The following is a 25,154-nucleotide window of genomic DNA, read 5'->3' on the forward strand; positions in this document are numbered from 1 at the left end:
CTGCACAGGTGGTTCTAGCAATATGGCTAGTAGGTAAATACATGGGACTGTTACTAATTATTGCTTCATTATTTTACAGAGGCCATGGCACGTATATGGATGATGAAAAGCTCACCGCTTCAGTGGCTGGTGAAGTGGAACGAGTAAATAAACTGATCTGTGTGCGGCCACTCAAGACGAGGTATGCGCTGTGCCTATTTAAACATTTTAACATTATAAAGGACATCAAACTCAACCTTTCTTTTCTTATTTCTAGATTTAATGGTGAAGTTGGGGATGTGGTAGTTGGTCGCATCACTGAGGTTTGTAACTAAGAAATCATTTGTCCTGTCACTACAATGTACTATATACTGTATATATATATATATATATAAAAAATGAATATTGAGAATGACTTTTATTTTGTACTGCTTGACTAATTGTAGGTTCAGCAGAAACGGTGGAAAGTGGAAACGAACTCTCGGCTGGACTCTGTATTGCTTCTATCATCGGTTAACCTTCCTGGAGGAGAGTTGGTAAGAAGGATTGCATTATGTACGGAAATTGACACCGAACGTCAAAATAGAAACATTTGAGTATTCAAAAATAATATTTTTCGATGCAAAATCACAAATAATTTAGAAAATAATTGTTAAATAATTAGATTTTACTCCTCCTATCTTCTTCACTACTGCTGCTACTACCTGTATTGGAGAGATACCATTCGAAATGTCATTGTACCTGTGTATAGTGACAATAAAGATTCTATTCTATTCAGGCCGCTCGGGTGGCGCAGCGGTAAAAACACACGCTGGAACCAGAGCTCGAATACATCGTATCGAATCTCAGCTCTGCCTGTCGGCTAGGATTGGCCTGTTGTTCAGATATGGGCGGGACTAAGCCGGATGGGGTCTCTCTCTCTCTCTCATGACTGGTGCGGTTACGATCTCCTGGCTGATTGATGGCGCCTGCACAGAGATGAGAAAAGAGTGCTCTCGGGGTGTGTCTCTCCGTACACAATGCTGAGCTGCACTGCACTCGTCAAAGTGTAGGTGATGAGATGCATACGGCATGCTGCCTACGTGTCAGAGGGGGCGTGGGTTAGCTCCGTTCTCCTCAATCAGAGCGGGGATCGGTATCGGTGGAGAGGACGCAATGATAGCGTGACGCAATGATAGACTTTTACGACGCACATAGTCTGAATGGTCCGTTGTTCACACACTATGATATGGTCAGGGCAGTTTTTAGCCTAGCGATTGGTACTGGACTAGTAATCAGAAGGTTGCTGGTTCAAACCCCACCACTGCCATTTTACCACTGTTGGACCCTTGAGCAACATCTCAGTTTACTATATACTGTAAATAAGAGGTATTGTTTCTAACTTTTTAAAATGTTGATGTTTTAGAGGAGGCGATCAGCAGAGGATGAGCTTGCCATGAGAGACTATCTTCAAGAAGGAGACCTCATTAGTGTATCCTGACAAGTATTATCAAGTCTGAATTCCTTAAATCAAACATGTCACTTGTTGTTATTGTATATATTGTATTTGTTTTCCCTAAGTAAGGATTTCCTTGACTCGTTTAAGGCAGAGGTCCAGTCTGTGTTTTCAGACGGAGCCCTTTCACTCCATACACGCAGCTTAAAATATGGCAAGGTAAGAACACCAAAATATATAGACACACTCATTGCTCCAGAGATAAACACTTGCAGTAAAATCCATTGTCCTCAGCGACTTCCAGTGTGCACGGCCACAAGACACGAGCTTCATGGATTGGGTTTCTATGGTTGGGCAGCTTCACACAAGCCTAAGATTACCATGCACAATGCCAAGCCTCTTCTGCAGGGATAAACAACACACTGCTGTAATAGGTGCCCAATTATTTGAAATGGGATGTAAATGATTGGGTGTCCACTAGAGATGGGACGATCGATCGGCTACGAATCGGTATCGGCCGATTTTTAATGAAAATATGCTATCGGCGATCGGCCGATATTTCCTAAATGTAGCCGATCCGATCGTGTGATATATAAAGAACACGTTAAATTAACAGCTCAGTGGATTGATCCAGACTTTGAGCTACGAAGCGCCAACCATCACATCACCATTCATCAACCATCGTACAGAAACCACAATGAAAGCTCTTCATGACCTAAAATAACATCATTAACGTTGTGCATCATACATACGATGTAATTTTGCTGATTGTAATATTTACTTTAAAAAGATAATTCAACCCGGTCACATCTGAGTCGATTCTATCAGCACGTTATATAAACTCCTGGTTCACTTTGGTAAATCGTAAGCGGTTCTTACTTGTGATGTAGATGAGAACAGAAGACGTTACAGAGCCAATCGGAGGCAAACGTTTATTTATTAGCAAATTCGTTAGTTCAGGATCATCTGCTGAACTTTTAGGATCATCAGAAAACTTTAAGCTCCTTAGACGGAATGAGTCTGACTCGGTTACAGATCTGTGGTAATAGCAGTTTAATGAAGCTTTTTAATGTAAGAGAGTCACACAAAATGTTCTGTAGTAGCTGGTGTTTATTTAAAACCACGACATTTAATTAATAACAGTAAACACGGAGAGATAACTGAGAAGAGAAACTTACGCTTCACATAAAACGAATCGACTCATGAATCAATCAATCACTTATAGCGATACTGTGAACAAAGCGTCTCTTCTAAAGGCACAAACACACACACACACACACACACGCGCGCGCGCGCTGCTCCGGTTTATCTTCACTGTGAGGCCCTTTATAAGTTTATTTATTTTATTTACTGCTAGAAACCCACCACCCCCCACCCCCGATCGGAATCGGCTATCGGCCGATATCCATGAAAGGAGATCGGAATCGGTGCCAAAAACCCCGATCGGTACATCTCTAGTGTCCACATATGCTTATGTAGTGCACCACATGATTTGGTTACCATAGTATTGAGCTGATTTTAATGACAAGCCTTTTGTCCTGTGTGTGTGTTTTTTTTTTTTTGTTTTTTTTGTTTTTTAGCTCGGACAGGGTGTGTTGGTGCAAGTATCACCATCACTTGTGAAGAGACAGAAGTCCCATTTTCACAATTTGCCATGCGGAGCTTCCGTAATATTGGGGAACAATGGCTTCATTTGGCTACATGCCACACCGGGACATCAAGATGAAGAGGCGGGAGGGTACTATACCAGCATGGAGGTTAGTACCAAGTGTTTCCTAATGATTAAAATGATGCATGACATGTACGAACAGGGAACATATTTTTAAAGGAAAACTTAAATAGTGTCGAAATGACGGGATAATACAGGTGGGTTGCAGTGCAAGTGGGGTCTGAAGGAACGCCGGTGGTTTGTACAGAGCCCTGACCTTAACCCAGTTGAAGATTTTGGGAATTAACTGGAACGTTGAACGTTACCGTCCAATGATGTTCCATCCCTCTAGTACAGTTTTAGAGACACACGAGGTCTGTCTGATAACCTAGTGAAACCCACTGCCTAGGTAGAGAGGATTCTGACTAACATCGACCCTTAGAAGGCAGATTATTTAGGTGCACTACTTAGACAACAATTACGTCATGGGCCGCCCTTGCCTACCGCCACAGTGTTAGCTTACTAAGCTGACAGAGTTAACTCCAGGCCATTCAAACCAGTGGGCTGAGGTGACGACACCCACTAGCATGCCAGCTAATCTCCTGTTCTCATGGTTGGTGGTCGCCTAATAATTTGTGTTGGGTTTTATCCTTTGATTTGCTAATCTGTATATAAATTATACAATAAACACAATAAAATATCTGATATATCTGATTCATTTCATCTGGATGTCTGTCTAATGTGGATTTATTTCCTTGCCTTGCTTTGTTTAGCCGGTTTCGCTCTCGGATCGGGAGGTCATTTCAAGACTGAGGAACTGTTTACTGGCCCTGGCAGCTCACAAAGTGTTACTCTATGACACCAGTGTACTCTACTGTTATGAATCCTCGCTGCCTCACCAGGTACTACCGGTTCCAGCGGGTCACAACTATGTTTTGGGTCAAGTCGCGTTTGGTTGGTGCAGCAGTCTAGCCCTCCATCAGCCTCCAGCATGGTCATGCACTGTACAGACACAAATGGGGCATCACCTAATTCCTGCTGCAACAGCGACTCCTACTGTGTCGTTGATGCGTATCATGAACCGCTATGGAATAATTAGGCATAGCATGCCAGTCAAACAAATGCACTCAGGAGAAGACCTTGTGTGCATCATGTCGCTCTAAAATCCTAATATACACTTTTGCGTCAGTGGTACCTTCACACAAAGGCAAATCCCAGAAAATGCAGTTGATCAGCCAAAAAATTAAAGACAGTCTTGTTTTATTTCATGTTACATGAAGAGGCAACTTATTCTGGAAATAGGGTTTGTACCAGAGATGTTCACAAGTCACGAAATACGAGTCCGAGTCGAGTCACGAATCTTTAGGCTAGAGTCTGAGTCGAGTCACGAATCTTTAGGCTAGAGTCCGAGTCCAGTCACGAGTCTTTAGGCTAGAGTCCGAGTCCAGTCACGAGTCTTTAGGCTAGAGTCCGAGTCCAGTCACGAGTCTTTAGGCTAGAGTCCGAGTCCAGTCACGAGTCTTTAGGCTAGAGTCCGAGTCGAGTCACGAGTCTTTGGGCTAGAGTCCGAGTCCAGTCACGAGTCTTTAGGCTAGAGTCCGAGTCCAGTCACGAGTCTTTAGGCTAGAGTCCGAGTCCAGTCACGAGTCTTTAGGCTAGAGTCCGAGTCGAGTCACGAGTCTTTAGGCTAGCGTCCGAGTCGAGTCACGAGTCTTTAGGCTAGAGTCCGAGTCCAGTCACGAGTCTTTAGGCTAGAGTCCGAGTCCAGTCACGAGTCTTTAGGCTAGAGTCCGAGTCGAGTCACGAGTCTTTAGGCTAGAGTCCGAGTCGAGTCACGAGTCTTTAGGCTAGAGTCCGAGTCGAGTCACGAGTCTTTAGGCTAGAGTCAGAGTCGAGTCACGAGTCTTTAGGCTAGAGTCCGAGTCCAGTCACGAGTCTTTAGGCTAGAGTCCGAGTCCAGTCACGAGTCTTTAGGCTAGAGTCCGAGTCGAGTCACGAGTCTTTAGGCTAGAGTCCGAGTCGAGTCACGAGTCTTTAGGCTAGAGTCCGAGTCCAGTCACGAGTCTTTAGGCTAGAGTCCGAGTCCAGTCACGAGTCTTTAGGCTAGAGTCCGAGTCCAGTCACGAGTCTTTAGGCTAGAGTCCGAGTCCAGTCACGAGTCTTTAGGCTAGAGTCCGAGTCGAGTCACGAGTCTTTAGGCTAGAGTCTGAGTCGAGTCACGAGTCTTTAGGCTAGAGTCAGAGTCGAGTCACGAGTCTTTAGGCTAGAGTCCGAGTCCAGTCACGAGTCTTTAGGCTAGAGTCCGAGTCCAGTCACGAGTCTTTAGGCTAGAGTCCGAGTCCAGTCACGAGTCTTTAGGCTAGAGTCCGAGTCCAGTCACGAGTCTTTAGGCTAGAGTCCGAGTCGAGTCACGAGTCTTTAGGCTAGAGTCCGAGTCGAGTCACGAGTCTTTAGGCTAGAGTCCGAGTCGAGTCACGAGTCTTTAGGCTAGAGTCCGAGTCGAGTCACGAGTCTTTAGGCTAGAGTCCGAGTCGAGTCACGAGTCTTTAGGCTAGAGTCAGAGTCGAGTCACGAGTCTTTAGGCTAGAGTCAGAGTCGAGTCACGAGTCTTTAGGCTAGAGTCCGAGTCCAGTCACGAGTCTTTAGGCTAGAGTCCGAGTCGAGTCACGAGTCTTTAGGCTAGAGTCCGAGTCCAGTCACGAGTCTTTAGGCTAGAGTCCGAGTCGAGTCACGAGTCTTTAGGCTAGAGTCCGAGTCCAGTCACGAGTCTTTAGGCTAGAGTCCGAGTCGAGACACGAGTCTTTAGGCTAGAGTCCGAGTCGAGTCACGAGTCTTTAGGCTAGAGTCCGAGTCGAGTCACGAGTCTTTAGGCTAGAGTCCGAGTCAAGTCACGAGTCAATATAATATACACAAACCATATATTGTAAATGTAGCATAGAAATAAACAAATGTAAGCGTGGTTCAGAAAGAGGTTCTTACAAGCATTAGCGCCAATTCTGTAGAAGCGTTCCATTCACATTATCTGTTACTGTGAAGTGCACTACGTAGGGTATTCCACCATTTTAAGTAGGGAGCGACGCTTCATCACTATACCGGAAGCTGGCTGTAACATCTATCCATTGCGTGCGTTAAGACGGCCAGAGTGTTATTAGAGAGCAGAAAATGACACGATCAGAATGATGTCGGATCATATATATATATATATATATATATATATAATTGTCACACGTAACTAATGTTGCTGACTTTGGTTGTACACAAGTCATTTTTTGCGAGTCACGAGTCGAGTCATTTAAAACAAGTCAGAGTCGTGTCTGAAGTCGGTGTGTGTGCGACTTACGTGCGACTCGGACTCAAGTCCCCATCTCTGGTTTGTACAAGGGTATTTTAAACCAACCTGACCTTACAAAGCTACACGGCAAACAATGCGTGCTTGTTTTTTTTTACTACAGGTCCTTTGTGCCTTTTTAATTTAAAAAAATGGTCATTTTGTCATCTTGCAGATCAAAGACATCTTAAAACCAGAAATCATGGATGACATTGTGATGGAGACGCGGCAGCGGCTTCTTGAGCAAGAGGGCTAAGATGCCAGCCGATAGATATTTACGAACCTGGATTGTGTTGTGTTTCAACAGAAGGATGCAACCCAAGTTGCCTTTTTTATTTTTTGTTATCAAAAAGACAAAAAATGACAATGTTGCGTCAAAGATGTTTTGTACCTTATGATCCTCCTCCAGTGTTAAATATAAATGCTTCTTGACAGAGCCACTTTCAATATATTAATAAACCGTATAGCTCTTAATTTCTCATGAATGCTTTTCTACTTCTATCGAGAGGATAAAGAGAAACATAATACATATTTGTGCAGTTTTACTATAATGTCATTTCTGTTGTTTTTTATGCATTTGTACATGTTCTGTAAACAAGAATTCACACTGATCAACCATAACATTAAAACCACCTCCTTGTTTCTACACTTACTGTCTATTTTATCTGCTCCACTTACCATATAGGAGGGCGGCATGGTGGCTAAGTGGGTAGCACTGTCGCCTCACAGCAAGAAGGTCCTGGGTTCGATCCCCAGACGGGGCGGTCCGGGTCCTTTATGTGCGCAAGTGAGGTGAATTGGAGACACTAAATTGTCCATGACTGTGTTTGATAGAAACTTGTGAACTGATGAATCTTGTGTAATGAGTAACTACCGTTCCTGTCATGAATGTAACCAAAGTGTAAAACATGACGTTAAAATCCTAATAAACAAATAAACAAACCATATAGGAGCACTTTGTAGTTCTACAATTACTGACTGTAGTCTATCTGTTTCTTTACATACTCTGTTAACCCCTTTCACCCTGTTCTTCAATGGTACAGAGCAGGTATCATTTAGGTGGTGGATCATTCTCAGCACTGCAGTGACACTGACATGGTGGTGGTGTGTTAGTGTGTGTTGTGCTGGTATGAGTGGATAAGACAGAGCAGCGCTGCTGGAGTTTTTAAACACTTCACTGTCACTGCTGGACAGAGATTAGTCCACCAACCAAAAATATATCCAGCCAACAGTGCCCCGTGGGTAGCATCCTGTGACCCCTGGTGAAGGTCTAGAAGATGACCAACTCAAACGGCAGCAATAGATGAGCGATCATCTCTGACTTTACATCTACAAGGTGGACCAAGTAGGTAGGAGTGTGTAATAGAGTGAACAGTGAGTGGACACGGTATTTAAAAACTCCAGCAACGCTGCTGTGTCTGATCCACTCATACCAGCACAACACACACTAACACACCACCACCATGTCAGTGTCACTGCAGTGCTGAGAATGATCCACCACCCAAATAATACCTGCTCTGTAGTGGTCCTGACCATTGAAGAACAGGGTAAAAGCAGGTTAAAAAGGTATGTAGAGAAAAAGGACTACAGTCAGTAATCGTAGAACTACAAAGTGCTTCTATATGGTAAGTGGAGCTGATAAAATGGACAGTGAGTGTAGAAACAAGGACGTGGTTGTAATGTTATGGCTGATCAGTGTATATGTCCATACAGGCGTTTGATGAGTTCTGATTGCAGGAACTTCAGAGCCCTGACCTCAACCCCATTGAACACTGGAATTGCAATGTCAATTCTAAGCCAGGTTTACTTCTCTAATGATGTGATTGACAGCACTCATTTCAGTGAGCTTTTGACTAAAAGGGCACAGATGATAAATGCAGGATGAATAGGGTCGTTATAGCCACACAGGACAAACTTCACTTTATTGCCAATGACTTTGGAATAGGAGGTGCTATGATGGGTCAAGCCAAAAACATGTGGACACCATACCTGACTACAAACGTTACCTCCCAGGTGGTCCATCAGCTGCACTACATTGCTTTCAGGTTTAAGTGGATGTGTGAGTGGGTTTCTGCTGGTGTGAATTGCGACATCTGCTGGTGAAGTGTAGAAACCAGATAGCACCTGTAGCACATTACTGTAATGTTATTTTAATAGTGAATGAGATTCAGGGTCTTCGAGATCTTGGTTCAAATCTTGCCTCATATTTTATGAGATAACCTAAATCCCAAACATTTTAGAAACAGTTTAGAACCACCTAAATTTGGAAATGCAATTGTAACTCCCAAATGGAGGGTATGTCTGTGGACGTACTAGTTACATTATGAGTTTAAATTATGCTTTGACATACTTAAAATCCAAAAAGCTGCCAAATTGTTTTATTAACTAAAAATGGATATTTCACTTATCCTCACTGAAAACAAACAATCCAGCATGTTCCAGAAAGGGGGTGGCTCATTATTATTTGGGTGGTGGATCATTCTCAGCACTGCAGTGACACTGACATAGTGGTGGTGTGTTAGTGTGTGTTGTGCTGGTATGTGTGGATAAAACACAGCAGCGCTCCTGGAGTTTTTAAATACTCCGTCCACTCACTGTCCACTCTATTAGACACTCCTACCTAGTCGGTCCACCTTGTAGATGTAAAGTCGGAGACGATCGCTCATCTATTGCTGCTGTTTCAGTCGGTCATCTTCTAGACCGTCATCAGTGGTCACAGGAAGCTACCCACGGGGCGCTGTTGGCTGGATATTTTTGGTTGGTGCGCTATTCTCAGTCCAGCAGAGACAGCGAGGTGTTTAAAAACTCCAGCAGCATTGCTGTGTCTTATCCACTCATACCAGCACCATGTCAGTGTCACTGCAGTGCTGAGAATGATCCACCACCTAAATAATACCTGCTCTGTGGTGGTCCTGGGAGAGTCCTGACCATTAAAGAACAGCATGAAAGTAGGCTAACAAAGTATGTAGAAAAACAGATGGACTAGTACTACAGTCAGTAATTGTAGAACTACAAAGTGCCTCTATATGGTAAGTGAAGCTGATAAAATGGACAGTGAGTGTAGAAACAAGGAGGTGGTTTTAATGTTATGGTTTAACGGTCATAAACAAAATAAAACATACCGTGATATACCGTGAAACCGTGAGAATCTTTAATAGTACCGTGATACAAATTTTTGGTCATACCGCCCAGCCCTAGGTTGAAGCAACACCGTGCAGAAAGAAAGGTTGTCAAAACCTAATTTTGATAACCAGAATACAAAACAGTGTACTGCAGCTTTTTTAAATTAATTCATTTAATTCAATACGATATTGTGACCAACTTAAATGGAAAATATTTGCGACTTTGTAAATAATGGATGTTATGTGATTTACTTGAAGGTTGGGAGTTGTGTATATAGAATTTCCCACACATAAATGGAATTAAATTATGAATTATTCTTGTTTACACGATAATTATATGAAATAATACTTATTTAGTGCTTAATACGACCTTTATATTTGTTTTATTCCGAATTAAACACTTTGTTTTTCCTCACACAGAGCGAACTATTTGTTGGCGGAATAAAGCTCCGCGTCACGTTTCACGTGAGCGGAGGAACCAGCCCACCTAGCGTACGGAAATATGGCGGCCCCTGCGTCGAAGCCTACTCGATAGGAATTGTCGCTCGAATTTTGACTAACGTGCAGTGACTAGTGAAAAGGCAGCGGGGTGATTTGGACCGACGGACTCTGCTTTACACGCGTGGACGGTTTGTTTGGGGAAACGAGCTGGCAGTGCGGGGGAAAAGCCAGGCTGAGTGGCGGAGCAACAGCAAAGCGAGTCCGGGTGGAAGTGCTGTGTATCCCGAGACTGAGACCGAGCTAAAGCGGGCACGCGGAAGTCCATCAGGATAATCACAATAATCGACTAATAATCGACTCAAATGGGTGAAATGTGTTAAAACTGTGTTTGTTCGAATCGGTTAGTCGAAAATTCGGCGTCGTGGTGCGTGCAAAACTTGTTAGGGAAGTTAATAAGTTGATGATATGCAGCCAGGTTGGTTTGGTTTACTATTAGACTTAAACTATTAGTCTTAAACTAGTGCCAGATTTAGGTGAGTACTAATATTTACACCTGTTTTTGTATTCATGAACTTATTTGCACAAGTCCAGGACTAATTAACAGCATTAATAATTCTGCATGACCCAAAATTATACTGAAGTACATGAGATCACGTGACTGAGTTTAGTTCCTACACACTACTGACTTAATTCCTAAACACCTTGATCATAAATTCTGTCTAATAATTCTGTATAAGCTTTAACTAAAGTGCCACTTTATCAGATTTTTCTGAATGTATCCCTTGCATACAGGAGTATTCAGGATTTGGTGCCATCTCGCTGCGATCCGAGTGCAATCTGGTGTCATTCAAAGTCACTGGGGTGTCGCTGGAGTATCACAGCTTTCCTGGGTAATCAGAATCAGGTACCAGCCTGCAAGAGGTTCAGAATCTTTGTGCCAGCTTTGTGCATTACTCAGAATTGAGTGCCATCTCTCACCAGCTTATTGGAGCACAGCATACTGAAGTGCCAATTTCACTCATGTGCCAGCTGACGGTAGTATTCTGAGTTTATTGCTATCTAATCTGGTGGATTCTCCGAATTATTCAGAGTACCCAGAATTAAGTGCCATTCAAAGTCACTGGAGTGTCGCAACCTTCCAGGTACTCAGAATCAGGTACCAGTTTTCCAGAGGTTCAGAATCTAGTGCCAGCTTTGTGCGTTACTCAGAATTAAGTGCCATTTTACACCAGCTTTCTGGAGCCAGCTGACGGTTGTATTCTGAGTTTATTGCTGTCTCTTAAAGTGCCTGCCTACCAGAGGTTTCAGAATCTGGTGGATGCTCAGAATTATTCAGAATTACCCCAGAATTAATTGCCATTCAAAGTCACTGGAGTGTCACAGCTTTCCAGGGTACTCAGAATCAGGTACCAGCCTGCTAGAGGTTCAGAATCTGGCTGCGTCTTTGTTTTTTGTTTTTAGAATCTAGTGCCAGCTTTGTGCATTACTCAGAATTAAGTGCCATCTCTCACCAGCTTTCTGGAGCACAGTGTACTGCAGTGCCAAATTCGCTCATGTGTCAGCTGATGGTAGTATTCTGAGTTTACTGCTATATTTTAAAGTGCCTGCCTACCAGAGTACTCAGAATCTGGTGGATTCTCAGAATTATACCAGCGTTTAAGATTACCCAGAATTAAGTGCCTATTTTGTGATGTACTCCAAATGTAGTAACAGTTTAGCCTAGCATAGTATTTGAAAACTAGTGCCATTGTAGTACCAGTGTTCTAAATCAAGTGCCTTGTTGATTACCAGAGTATTTTAAATCTAGTGGATCTAGAATCAAGTGCCACTTTACTGAGGCATTGCCATTCATAGGTCTGATTTAAAGGAAGACTTTGAATATTGATTCTCCACAGTGTTTTATATGTCTAATTACTAAGTGTTTGGTGCTATAACGATGTGAAATTATTTTTATGTATAATAATATCAAGCATTAAAGAACATTTCCGAGCAATGCCGATAATGCTGCACAACCTTATTGCCCGAATTGCCCCTGCGAAGCACAGAATATAGTTTATATCTTAAGCTTTGTAACTAAAATTCTAAAATTTCGCACCTTCAGGGGGAAGTTTGATGGTATTTTTAGGCATGAGCGTAACCGGATGGTAGCGCACGCGTACGCATACGCATAGATTACTCAATACATGATCCGCTTCAAGAACTTCAAAAGAACTGGGTGCGTTCTCCGCCTGGCTAGTCTGCTTGACGCTACACAAAAGCACCACGCTGAATGGGATCTACAGGTCCAGTTTCAATCCCGACTGAGAAAAACACAAGGCTGTACAAGCTGAAGTGGCCGTCACCACGGAGGGACTCCTCGAGACTGTTGCACTCCGATACACAAGGTTCCAAGATCGTGATCAACATCAGCTGTGATTCCCGGCTCTGGCCTGGCGTCCTGCCCTTATGGGGCAGCAGCCAGGGAAATTTGTCGGCGACCATCGGAGGCCGAGCCTGCCTGCTCTGAACTTCATCAAGGGCGGAGGGAAGAGGGACGCGCCGCGCCATGGATCTCCGCACTGCAACGTGTTCGACGTTCACGGTAAGGAAGTTCAGTTTCTGTTCCTGCTCTTGGTTCCCTCTGGCGCTGAGGTTCTGCATTTTGCCGTTTCCTGCAGCACGAGAATAGGATGTTTTGGGGTTTTTTTTGTAGGTTATGATCCTGTTGGCATTACACTTCTGTTTTTTTCTGTGCAGAATCATTGTCAAGTCCATTTGATCAGCTCTACTTAACATATAGAAGCACTTTGTAGTTCTACAATTAATGACTGTAGTCAATCTGTGTCTCTACATGGTGGTGTGTTAGTGTGTGTTGTCCTGGTATGAGTGAATCAGACACAGCAGCGCTGCTGGCGTTTTTAAATACCGTGTCCACTCACTGTCCAGTCTATTACACATTCCTACCTAGTTGGTCCACCTTGTAGATGTAAAGTCAGAGACGATCGCTCATCTATTGCGGCTGTTTGAGTCGGTCATCTTCTAGACCTCCATCAGTGGTCACAGGACGCTGCCCACGGGGCGCTGTTGGCTGGATATTTTTGGTTGGTGGACTATTCTCAGTCCAGCAGTGACAGTGAGGTGTTTAAAAACTCTGTGTCTGATCCACTCATACCAGCACAACACACACTAACACACCACCACCATTACCGTCAGTGTCACTGCAGTGCTGAGAATGATCCACCACCTAAATAATACCTGCTCTGTAGTGGTCCTGACCATTGAAGAACAGCATGAAAGAGGGCTAACAAAGCACGCTACATGAAACAGATGGACTACAGTCAGTAATTGTAGAACTACAAAGTGCTCCTATATGGTAGGTGGAGCTGATAAAATGGACAATGTGTGTAGAATCAATCAGAGTCATTTGAAACGAGTCCGGGTCGAGACCGAGTCTCCGGTTGATGGTAATTATTTGTAGAATATGTGTTGAATGCAGCAGATATGGGCAGACATAAAGACCTGAATGACTTTAATTATGGCCAGACGACTGGGTTAAGGTATCAAATCCTTTTATGTATGGGACCATTGGGAGCATTGAAGGTTGAAGGATTATATTGTTTAGTATCCACTACCGTTTACTACTGGTGGAGTCCTCAGTGTAACAACTTGTATGGCAACTTTTCTACTACAGACATTCCAGACAGCACACTTGACATCCTCTTTACATCTTGGACTATTTCCAAACATCTAATACATTAGCAGAAGCTTGGCAACATACTCATACATTGTTCACCTAACTGGCTCATCTTATACTGTATATAGTTTTTGGAATCACAACACAGACTGTCCAGAATGAAATCATACACTGGCAGATAATGTTCATTTTTCTATTTAGTCCAATCAACTACTTCATCTTGGTCAGGTTTTGTTCCACTGGGAAATGCACAAATAACCTGGACAGGGTGCCGGTCCATCATAGATCTTTGGCCAGCCCCACGCTTTTTTTTTTTTTTCTTTATAAATTTAGCACGTCCAATTTCATCCCATCTATCATCCTCTCATTAGTGCGGATTCCTGCTCCTGATTGGGGCTGACGAGGCCGTTCCACGCCTCCTCCGAAACGTGCACAGCCAATCGACCGTCTTATCACCCACACTTGACGAGTGTAGCGTGGCAGAGTACTGCGCACGGAGGATCACACACTCCGCCACACCCCCTCCCGTCTCCATACAGGCGCCACCGACCAGCCAGCAGAGGGCGCGACCGCCCCGTTCCTGAGAGAGCATCCCCTACGGTCTCAAGTCCCGCCCCCCACCCGGACAACAGGCCAATCGTTGTCCATAGCCGCCCAGCCTCGACCGTGAAGGCAGAGCTGGATTCGAAACGACGCTCCTTCGAAATCCAGCCCTGGTTGCAGCGCGTGTCTTTTAGCCCCACGCTTTTGTTGTATCATGGATTTGATTTTGTATGGATATAATTGTCATTTTACATCTTTATTTGCGGGCGGCACGGTGGCTAAGTGGCTAGCACTGTCGCCTCACAGCAAGAAGGTCCTGGGTTCGATCCCCAGGTGGGGCGGTCCGGGTCCTTTCTGTGCAGAGTTTGCATGTTCTCCCCGTGTCTGCGTGGGTTTACTCCTGGAGCTCCGGTTTCCTCCCACAGTCCAAAGACACGCAAGTGAGGTGAATCGGAGACACTAAATTGTCCATGACTGTGTTTGACATTGAACTTGTGTAATAAGTAACTACCGTTTCCGTCATGAATGTAACCAAAGTGTAAAACATGGCGTTAAAATCCTAATAAACAAGCAAACAAATGTACACAAACGCCCCCTTGTGGAGGCTTTACGTTACACGTTGTAAATCACAGTTTGATTAGATTGCCACCATTTTTATTAGTTACGTATACTTCGTTTTGTGTTTTGTTTGGGTAAATTTGATGTGTTGCCTGGGTCGCGGTAAAAACCATGGACAAAATGCAGGTCGCTTGAAAAAAAGTTGGAACAACCCTGCTGTAATGTATTTGTACATTTGTCACAGTGCTGTGACAGTATATTGTCTAAGCAATTGAAGGTCAAGGGCCTTGCTCAAGGGCCCAACAGTGGCAACCTGGGGCTGTAACCAGTGACCTTTTGATTACTAGTCCAGTACCTTAACCACTAGGCTACCACTGTCATTTGTAAATTATTCAAACATTTTGTGTGATGGAACTTAAACTATTTCGCCAACATTTTGGATATTTATCGTCTTTTTGTTATTTATTCGTCTTTAAAAAATGTATTTTATTTATCCTACTTACACCTGTGAACAGAGGACTCTCCGTTTTCCGCTATCTTACTTGTTTCTTATTCCGCTTCGAACGCCTACGCAGCTCCAGTTGCATTATGGGATACATTAGCGGATCGCAAGTGTGCATCGTTTGCATACTCAAACACGGCTGCCCAATAAGTAGGTCATCCGGGTACTTCTCGCTTACCTCTTTGTGTATACTATGTATTCGGACATACTAACCGCTCTTGCGTCCTCATTTCGCGTACTGTTAAGTATGGAAGTATGCGATTTCGGACGCAGCTATTTTTAGGAAGGCCCGATTGAGATGGTCTGTGCATGCGCGGACGAAAGGATGAGCGTTATATCGGAAGAAAGGTGCTGAGGATGGAGGAGTGGAAGCCCAAATAGGAGGTTTATGGACGCTGTGAGGAGGGACATGAAGGTGGTAGGTGTGACTGAAGAGGACGAGGAGGCATCGTGTCCTGCTCTGGGTTGCCAGGTCTCATCTAGCTGTGACCTGGGACACTGATAACGGCCTCGGTGCCGACTCCCTCGTTTTGTTCAGGATGTATACTAAGCCCGGCTGTCCTTTTCAGTTCCTTCCTATAACACGACAGTTCTCGCAACAGGCAGAAACATTTCGCACGAACAGATTCCAGCGTGTCTTCTTGCGCAACCAGAGGCCGACGACTCGGGGGCGGGTGGACCAACAACCTCCCGCCAGCTGCCAGTGAGCACAGAGTGTGAACGGGGTCGGTTTCGTTGTGTTTTAGCGTGGTTACAGAATGGATTCGGCTCACCTGTAACAGGACACCGGATTGTAGAGGGAGATCGGGGCCGTGGCGGGACTTCGAGCCGTGTTGTGGAGACTCCTCCTGGCTGGGGCTGTCCTACCGAGCAGGTTTGAACTGCTCATGCTTTGGAGCCGGACAAGCAAAGGCCTGTCTGAGTACGTTCTGCATAGGTTACTTTTGCTCTAGTACTGATATGCACAAGGTACACGTTGTAGAACTTATAGCATGGCCTCCTCTTCCCTTGTTGTTTACAATAGCTGGTGATTTTCTGTGCCCATATAAATAGGCTTCTTTTTCCCTGGATTGGATTACCCCACTTCCCCCTTTATCTTTCAATCTAGCCAATTCCCAATTGTGCATCCCCCAATCTGCAATCACTTCTTATCATCTGCCAGTGTTGGGTTCCCACACAGAGCCGTATCACATACTTACAGCAGCTATGAGGAATCCATACAGCCATTTTTTGGACAATCCGATCGTTGTCCGCGTAGGCCCCCATCCCGCCATTAGCAGAGCTGAGATTCGAACTCGCAAGCTTGAGATGTCAGCACTGGTGGGCTACTAATGCACCACTCGAGCGCCTTCATGTGTGGCAAATTATAAGCTGATGTCTATTGTTGGTTAAATATTAGGATAGGGCTGGGCGGTATGATTAGGCATAACATTATGACCACCTCCTTGTTTCTACACTCACTGTTCATTTTATCAGCTCCACTTACCATATAGAAGCACTTTGTAGTTCTACAATTACTGACTGTAGTCCATCTATTTCTCTACATACCTTTTTAACCTGCTTTCACCCTGTTCTTCAGTGGTCAGGACCCCACAGAGCAGGAATTATTTAGCACTGCAGTGATACTGACATGGTGGTGGTGTGTTAGTGTGTGTTGTGCTGGTATGAGTGGATCAGACACAGCAGCGCCGCTGGAGTTTTTAAATACCGTGTCCACTCACTGTCCACTCTATTATAGACACTCCTACCTAGTCGGTCCACCTTGTAGATGTAAAGTCAGAGACGATCGCTCATCTATTGCTGCTGTTTGAGTTGGTCATCTTCTAGACCTTCATCAGTGGTCGCTGTTGGCTGGATAATTTTGGTTGGTGGACTATTCTCAGTCCAGCAGTGACAGTGAGGTGTTTAAAAACTCCAGCAGCGTTGCTGTGTCTGATCCGTTCGTACCAGCACAACACACACTAACACACCACCACCATGTCAGTGTCACTGCAGTGCTGAGAATGATCCACCACCCAGATAATACCTGCTCTGTAGTGGTCCGGGGAGGGTCCTGACCATTGAAGAACAGCATGAAAGGAGGCTAACAAAGCATGCAGAGAAACAGATGGACTACAGTCAGTAATTGTAGAACTACAAAGTGCTTCTATATGGTAAGTGGAGCTGATAAAATGGACAGTGAGTGTTGAAACAAGGAGGTGGTTTTAATGTTATGGTTGATTGGTGTATATTTCTCAACCTTGGTACACTTAGTACACAAGAATCAAAATGTGAACATAGATACGATCAGGCCAACAGCTGTACCGAACACACATGGACTGCGGTGGAGTGGACCTTGATGTTTTTCATTCTGCTGCCCCAGTTCTTGGCTGGAACTCATGGAATCTGCACAGTCTAGACTTTAAGATCTCACCTCATTATTCCTATGGGTTACATGAGGGGTTTTTTTTTTTTTAACCGGAGGGGTTCAGATGTAGCTGTCTTGTCGTGCTAAGCTTTTGCACTCGGTTTCAGCCAGCTGTTGAGCCACAGAGACTTGTTCCACTGTCTGACTTCTGCCATCGACATCGGATACGGACGCGACTGGGGCCTGTCGATGGCTGGATGTTCCACGCTGAAACAAAAGTGAGGAGATGTACGACGATGGCAGCTGCACTCGGTATCGCTCGCAGGCTTTTGAAATTGTGCCATGTGTCGGTCACATGACAGTTTTGGGCTATTTGGTCCAAACTCTTGTATTCAGAATTAAAAAACAGAAATGAATTCCCTGGAAATTTGACGTGTTGACCGATGGGTCTGAGGTTTGTCCTCTTGGCCGAGCACCAATCCTTAAACTTGAGCTTTGCTGTCATGGGTACACGTGTTTTTCAATCTTTAGTAGCTACCGGTCCAATTGCCCGATTGCATCACGCTTCCTCTCCACTAATGCCGATCCCCGCTCTGATTTGAGTTGAACGAAGCTAACCCACGCTCCCCCCGACACGTGGGCAGCAGCCGACTGCATCTTTTCACATGCGCTAGGCGAGCGTTAATGTGGATCAGCCCTGTGTACGGAGAGACACACCCTGATCCACGCACTCCTTCCCTGTGCAGGCGCCATCAGTTGCATTAGTTATGAGAGAGACCCTATCCGGCTTACTGCTACTACCCCACCCCTATATGAACAACAGGCCAATCGTTGTTCATGTGGCCGCTCAGCCCATGATGAAGATTGGAAAGTGTTTAGATGCAGAATTTTATTCCTCACTGAGCATGTGAATCATGAGACCTACTGGCATGAGTTTTGTTTATTGTTTATTAGGATTGTAATTAGGGATGCACCGATCCGATATTAAGATCGGATATCGGTCCCGATATTACCAAAATGAGATGGATCGGATATCGGATAATTAAACCGATCCGTGGGGCCGATATACGTTCACTTTAATTCGTTTGCGACGCGTGCTAAGCCCATACAGGACGCGCTGCTGACGTATGGCGTATAACACAAACAAAAACGGCAACATGGAGAGTCAGCTGCATGGAGGTATTTCACTTGCTTGCTATGCTAACAAGTTCGATGGCAACATGTTTATTACTCAGGTTTAGCTGCTATATTTTATTTTGAATTACTGTTTGCACTAAATATTTACGGATAAGTTTATTTGAAAAAGCTATTTAAGCTACTACTGTTTTTCTCATTGTCAGCAGCTACATTATGGGTGTGTTCGAAAACCTAAGGAGCTGCCTCGCTAGAGAGGATTCTAATAAGTCATCAACTCATAAATCAGGTTATTCGAACGCGTTACATAGCGATTCCATCGGGTTTAGGATTTAGCATCTTGCCATTAAAACCAATGAACTGAGGTAGCACAGCGCTAACGCTAACGTCAATATAACATTTCCCTTCATGTACCGATAACCGTTACATTTCCTGACAAGCTCGAACTTGCAAATAAAAACACAAGTTTATACAAGTTAAAATGGTATCGGATCGGTATCGGGTATCGGCCGATATGCAAAGTATATGTATCGGATCGGTATCGGAACTGAAAAAGTTGGATCGGTGCATCCCTAATTGTAATGTCATGTTACACACTTTTAGTTACATTCATGACAGGAACGGTAGTCACTCGTTACACAAGGTTCATCACTTCTCAAGGTTATATCAAACACGGTCATGGACAGTCGATTTTGGATCTCCAATTCACCTCACTGGCATGTCTTTGGACTGTTGGAGGAAACCCACGCAGACACTGGGAGAATATGCAAACTCCGCCCCACCTGGGGATCGAACCCAGGACCTTCTTGCTGTGAGGCGACAGTGCTACCCACTGAGCCACTGTGCCGCCCACTGGCATGTGTAAAGCTACTGAGAAAGATCCAGGTTATAGTGTGTAGACGTTCAGGCTCTTTGATAATAATACTGTTTGTTATGAAGGTGTACACACGACTACGTCACTGTAACGGCTCAGTTTATAAATGTACAAGCAGTTTGGCAAAATCGGTCAAGTACTCAAATTCCGTTAAACTTAAAGCCGGGGTCTTGCATGGCCTACAAGAGCATAAAATAGGCTTTTATGTTCAGCATCTTTTACTGCATCTTTGCCCTGCATGACAGGCCCCAGTCAGTCTGACCTTATCTGCGCTCTCCATCCCTCTCCTAATTTCTTCCATGTGACCGTGGCGCTTTGATTTGGTCACGGCACCCACGCATGGATTCGGAAACAATAGCCTTTGTGCTTTCGCATTTCCAAGCATCTCCGCCGGGCCGTAAGGATGAAAGATGGGAGAAGATAAACGTCCAAACGGAAACCCTGCGTCGTCGGGAAACCGCTGTCCACGACCAGGCGCTCTGGTCTGTTTCTTTTTTACGTCATATTTCAATACGCAACCCCTGGTCTAGATAAGAACTGGATAATACTGTTCACACAGTGCACACTTCAAGTACATTACAGTTATTCAAATTAAACCCCAGGTGGGGCGGTCCGGGTCCTTTCTGTGTGGAGTTTCTTTCTTTGCATGTTCTCCCCGTGTCCGTGTGGGTTTACTCCGGGTACTCCGGTTTCCTCCCACAGTCCAAAGACATGCAAGTGAGGTGAATTGAAGTTACTAAATTGTCCAAGACTGTGTTCGATATAAACTTGTGAACTGATAAACCTTGTGTAATGAGTAACTACCGTTCTTGTCATGAATGTAACCAAATCCTAATAAACAAACAAACAATTCAAATTAATCCAATGTATACATTTAACAACTGAATAGCTCTGCAGTGCTGTAGGAAAAAAATTGCCTGCCGTGTTGCAACTGTAACAAACTTTTCTGTGGTTGTATTGTGACAATGGTTTGATGGACGTTTCTACGCGAAGTGAGTGTGTTTTGACCCTTTGGGGCTTCCATAGTGCATGGAATAGCGTGCTTGGCTAACGCGATGACTCTAGCTGTCCGCTATTCGGTACCGTAAAAGAAGAAGTTAATAAAGTGTTATGCTCCCGACAATTTGTGAATATACCGTGTATTTATTTCTTTATAAATATAAGCGAGTGCATCACTACGACGCTCGGTTACATAACTAAGCCAATCAGAGTGCTTGATACTGAGATGTCGTTCAGTCTTGTAACAAGTAAACTCGTAAAAGCTGTATGTTACGGTCCTGAAGTTTTCATACTCGGATTAAAAGTTATTGTTTTGTAAACCGGAGTGATCCTTGACTCACACACCATATAAACAGTAAAATTCTACAGTAATGAACGCAGCTCTGCTCCTACCGCCTCGTGAAACGCTCGCATTGCAGACATTACACTTCACTGTTGGACTTGTTTCACTTTCCAATTTAAAGTATTTCCACACAGCGGACATGCTGACGTAAAACAAAGGATCGGGTTTAGGATCGGCTTTAGTAAAGCCGATACCGATCAGTTAAAAAATGCCTTGATCGGCCCCGATTCCGATCTTTGAGATCGGATCGGGACATCCCTGATCAGGACTCTTGAATAGTAATTGCTTGAGTTTTCTGCCACGTCATTCCATTTGTGTTTAGAAAATGAAGTCACGACTGGTGGCTTTAAATGTAATACCGCTATGCTAGTGAGAAAACGTCAGCTAAAAAGGCTGCTTCATTCCTTGAAGATGCCCAGACGAAATTCTCAGAAGAGATCTGAATAAACACGGTCACATGATCCGGCCGGTCGATGCATGCTTGCAGACTGTGAACCACCTCTGTTGCCGGAGGGAAGTTACAGAATGAATCCAGTAGGGCTGCAACTAATTACTATTTCTCTATCAATAAATCAATGATTATTTTACCAATTAGCATCTTATTTAAGCTTCTTTTATTTTAAAAACAAACTGTGTGGGATTATAATATGGCACAAAACAAAATGTAAACAGGGTTTATAAATACAGCGGTACCTTGAAACTCGACGTCAGTAGGTTCTGGGACCGGCGTTGAGTTTCAAGGTATTTTTTCCCATAAGGATGTATGGGTGGTGGCGCAGCGGTAAAAACACATGCTGGAACCAGAGCTGGATCTCGAATACATCGTATCGAATCTCAGCTCTGCCTACCGGCTAAGGCCGAGCGGCCACATGAACAACGATTGGCCTGTTGTTCAGATATGGGCGGGACTAAGCCGGATGGGTTCTCTCTCTCTCTCATGACTGGTGCAATTACGACCTCTGCTGGCTGATTGATGGTGCCTGCACAGAGATGAGAAAAGAGTGCTCTCAGGGTGTGTCCTCTCCGTACACAACGCTGAGCTGCACTGCACTCAAAGGGTGTGTTCGAAAACCTAGGGAGCTGCCTTGCGGTCTTACTGTCTACATAGGCAGCTGACTTAGTAGAGAGGATTCTAATAAGTCAGTGACTTATAAGGCAGGTTATTCGAACGCACTACTTGGATAGCGATTCCATCGGGTTTAGCATTTCGCGTTTAGCATTTAGCATCTCGCCATTAAAACCAATAAACTGAGGTAGCATAGCACGCTAACGTCAATAACATCTCCCTTCATGTACCGATAACGGTTAAATTTCCTGACAAGCCCGAACTTGCAAATAAAAACACTCGGTACAAGTTTATACAAGTTAAAAACCAGTAATATTTTATTTACGTTTGAAAATAACTCCACTCGTTTCTCCGCCCCGTCAGCCATGAATGCTGGGATTGCCTTGATCACTAAGGCAGCGTCGGATGCTCACTCGTTCTTGAGCCAAAATAACATTGAAATATTAAGATGCCTCAGAAGTGAGGATTTTAAGGCATCTAGGATTTCGAACAGCCTCCTTCTCGGGAGCGCGCACAGGATGACGTAAAATGCTGCCTATGTAGACAGCACACTAGCTTTTCGAACACACCCAAAGTGTAGGTGATAAGATGCATGCAGCATGCTGCCCACGTGTCGGAGGGGGCGTGGGTTAGCTTCGTTCTCCTCAATCAGAGCGGGGATCGGGAAGCATGACGCAATCGGGCAATCGGACGCGCTAAAAAGGGAGAAAAAGGGGAGAAAATGCATAAAGAAAATAAAAAGAAAATGAAGTCACAACTGGTGGCTTTAAATTTAATACCGCTATGCTAGTGAGGAAACCTGAGCTAAAAATGAGACCTGAATAAACACGGTCACGTGATCCGGCCGGTCGATGCATGCTTGCAGACTGTGAACCACCTCTGTTGCCGGAGGGAAGTTACAGAATGAATCCAGTGGGGCTGCCACTTATGACTAATTTTCTATTGATTAATCTATTGACTATTTTACCAATTAGTCGATTAGTCTAAACGATTAATTTTCCTCTAAAAAAAAATCAAATTCAGCATCTTATTTACACTTCTTTTATTTGAAATACAGAGGTACCTTGAAACTCGACGTCACTTGGTTCTGGGACCGGTGTTCAGTTTTAAAGGCGTTGAGTTTCAAGGTATTTTTTCCAATTAGGATGTTTTGGAAACCTGTTAATGCGTTCCATGGTCCCGTGGAACTGTGTAAATTCTAGGCTTATGTTTGTTTGTTAAACTAGACTACCAGTCATGGACAATTTCGAATCTCCAATTCGCCTCACCTGCATGTCTTTGGACTGTGGGAGGAAACCGGAGCACCCGGAGTAAACCCACGCAGACACGGGGAGAACATGCAAACGCCACACAGAATGGACCCGGACCGCCCCACCTGGGGATCGAACCCGGGACCTTCTTGCTGTGAGGCGACAGTGCTACCCACTTAGCCACCGTGCCGCCCCTAGGTTGTTTTTGACACAACAGAACCTCCAGCTATAATGCAGATTCGTCTCATATTCGCACTTTGATGACGTTTTACTGCACCGCTCGAGCAGAGCGCCGAACGAAGCGGCTGTTCATTGTTCATTTGAAATTAAATAAATACATTTTTTTAAGGATAAACACGTTGAATTAAAGGAAATGTCACATTATAGCGGAAATAAAATAGAACCAAGCGTATCTCGTCGAGTCCAGTGTACAGTAAAAACAGAATTAGATTCTAGCCTACACATTTACTCAAAACTTACTTAATAGAAATTCTGAGGTAGCAGACAGACAATTGTATGGCTTTAATAATGAGTTAATGTAGCAGCTACAAGGACAATAGCATTTAAAAATCTTTTAGAGAGATATACTTTGTCATATATACATATACACGTGTACAGTACCATGAAATTCTTTCTTCACGTATCCCAGCTTGTTTGGAGACTGGGGTCAGAGCGCAGGGTCAGCCGTCGTACAGCGCCCCTTAGGGTTTGGCGGTATGACGGTGTTACGGTATACCGCGGTATTTAAAAATGTTGACGGTATTTAAAAAATGTGAAGCGCCAAATTTCTGCTCAAGGTCCACCTTGTAAACGGAGACTTTAAGACCTGCGCGCATCCACAATAAGGGAGGGGCGGGAGTTGTAGGCGGTTGGAGCTCACTGATTGGTTGTGGGGGTGCTCACTTTTTGAGGCGATAACACAAAAGCTAAGGAGCGCTCTGCATAGGGTGTGTCCAAACACCTAGTGAGCTGCCTTGCTGTCTTACTGCCTTCATAGGCAGCTGCCTCAGTAGAGAGGATTCTATTAAGTCAATGACTTATTATAAGGCAGGTTATTCGAACACGCTACTTAGACAGCGATTCCATCGGGTTTTGCTTGCTAAGCTAACAGTTAGTATCTTGCCGTTCAAAACCATGGGATGGGGTGGCACAACGAGGTAGCATGTCACTATAACATCTCCGTGTTCCGAATACGGTTACATTCACTGACGAGCCCGAACTTGCAAAAAAAAAAACACACTTGTGCAAGTTTATACAATATAATATTATCTCTGTGTGTGTGTGTCGCGCTCACTCTTCGCGATACTCGGATTTCGGATTTGAATTCCGACAATAAATTGTCGATCCCCAGAGATGCGACTCGGTTCATTTGAAAGAGCCGTTCAATAGAATCGGATCACTCGCGAACGACCCATTACTAACAGAGAGACGTCCGCACCCCCCCCCCCCCCCCCCCCCCCCCGCCCCCCGCGGTAATACCGTATACCGCGGTATATTATGAAGATGGTATGACGGTATGAAAATCGGCAATGTCACCCAACCCTAGCTCCCCTTTATTTTTTTGTATTTTTTCTATTTTGGTCCCAATCTAGTCATATCCAACAACCCGATTGCATTACGATTCTCTACTGATGCTGATCTCCACTTCTGATTGAGGAGAGCGAGACTGACACACGCCCCCTCCGACACGTGTGCAGTAGCCGACTGCATCTTTTCACCTGCACGAGGCGAGTTCATATGCGGATCAGCTTTGTGTACGGAGAGCCACACCCTGATTAATGCAATATTCCTCCACTCTATGCAGGCACCATCAATCAGCCAGCACAAGTCGTAATTGCATCAATTATGAGGTCCCTAACCAGTCCCCACCCTGTATGAACAACGGCCAAACATTGTCCATGTAGCCGCCCAG

The 25,154-nt window shown here is 44.4% G+C and overlaps 2 protein-coding genes across 3 annotated transcripts in view; both read left to right on the top strand.

Moving 5' to 3' along the window:
* exosc2 (exosome component 2) overlaps nucleotides 1–7,335 on the top strand; it is a 113,044-nt gene extending 105,709 nt beyond the window's left edge. For both annotated transcript variants that reach the window (XM_062988989.1, XM_062988988.1), the window contains exons 2-9: nucleotides 80–181; nucleotides 257–302; nucleotides 426–515; nucleotides 1,385–1,450; nucleotides 1,565–1,633; nucleotides 2,995–3,171; nucleotides 3,836–3,964; nucleotides 6,566–7,335. In XM_062988989.1, the coding sequence (XP_062845059.1) occupies nucleotides 96–181; nucleotides 257–302; nucleotides 426–515; nucleotides 1,385–1,450; nucleotides 1,565–1,633; nucleotides 2,995–3,171; nucleotides 3,836–3,964; nucleotides 6,566–6,646 (744 nt within the window). In that variant the 5' untranslated portion in view covers nucleotides 80–95 and the 3' untranslated portion in view covers nucleotides 6,647–7,335. The remainder of the gene's footprint in view (nucleotides 1–79; nucleotides 182–256; nucleotides 303–425; nucleotides 516–1,384; nucleotides 1,451–1,564; nucleotides 1,634–2,994; nucleotides 3,172–3,835; nucleotides 3,965–6,565) is intronic.
* Nucleotides 7,336–10,765: 3,430 nt separating this feature from the next.
* The window catches only part of abl1 (c-abl oncogene 1, non-receptor tyrosine kinase), a 56,885-nt gene continuing 42,496 nt past the window's right edge, over nucleotides 10,766–25,154 (top strand). Inside the window, exons 1-2 of the mRNA XM_062988984.1 lie at nucleotides 10,766–10,857; nucleotides 12,055–12,534. Of these exons, the coding sequence (XP_062845054.1) occupies nucleotides 12,399–12,534 (136 nt within the window). The 5' untranslated portion in view covers nucleotides 10,766–10,857; nucleotides 12,055–12,398. The remainder of the gene's footprint in view (nucleotides 10,858–12,054; nucleotides 12,535–25,154) is intronic.

Source organism: Trichomycterus rosablanca, chromosome 26, assembly GCF_030014385.1.
Source record: "Trichomycterus rosablanca isolate fTriRos1 chromosome 26, fTriRos1.hap1, whole genome shotgun sequence".
Classification (NCBI taxonomy): Eukaryota; Metazoa; Chordata; class Actinopteri; order Siluriformes; family Trichomycteridae; genus Trichomycterus; species Trichomycterus rosablanca.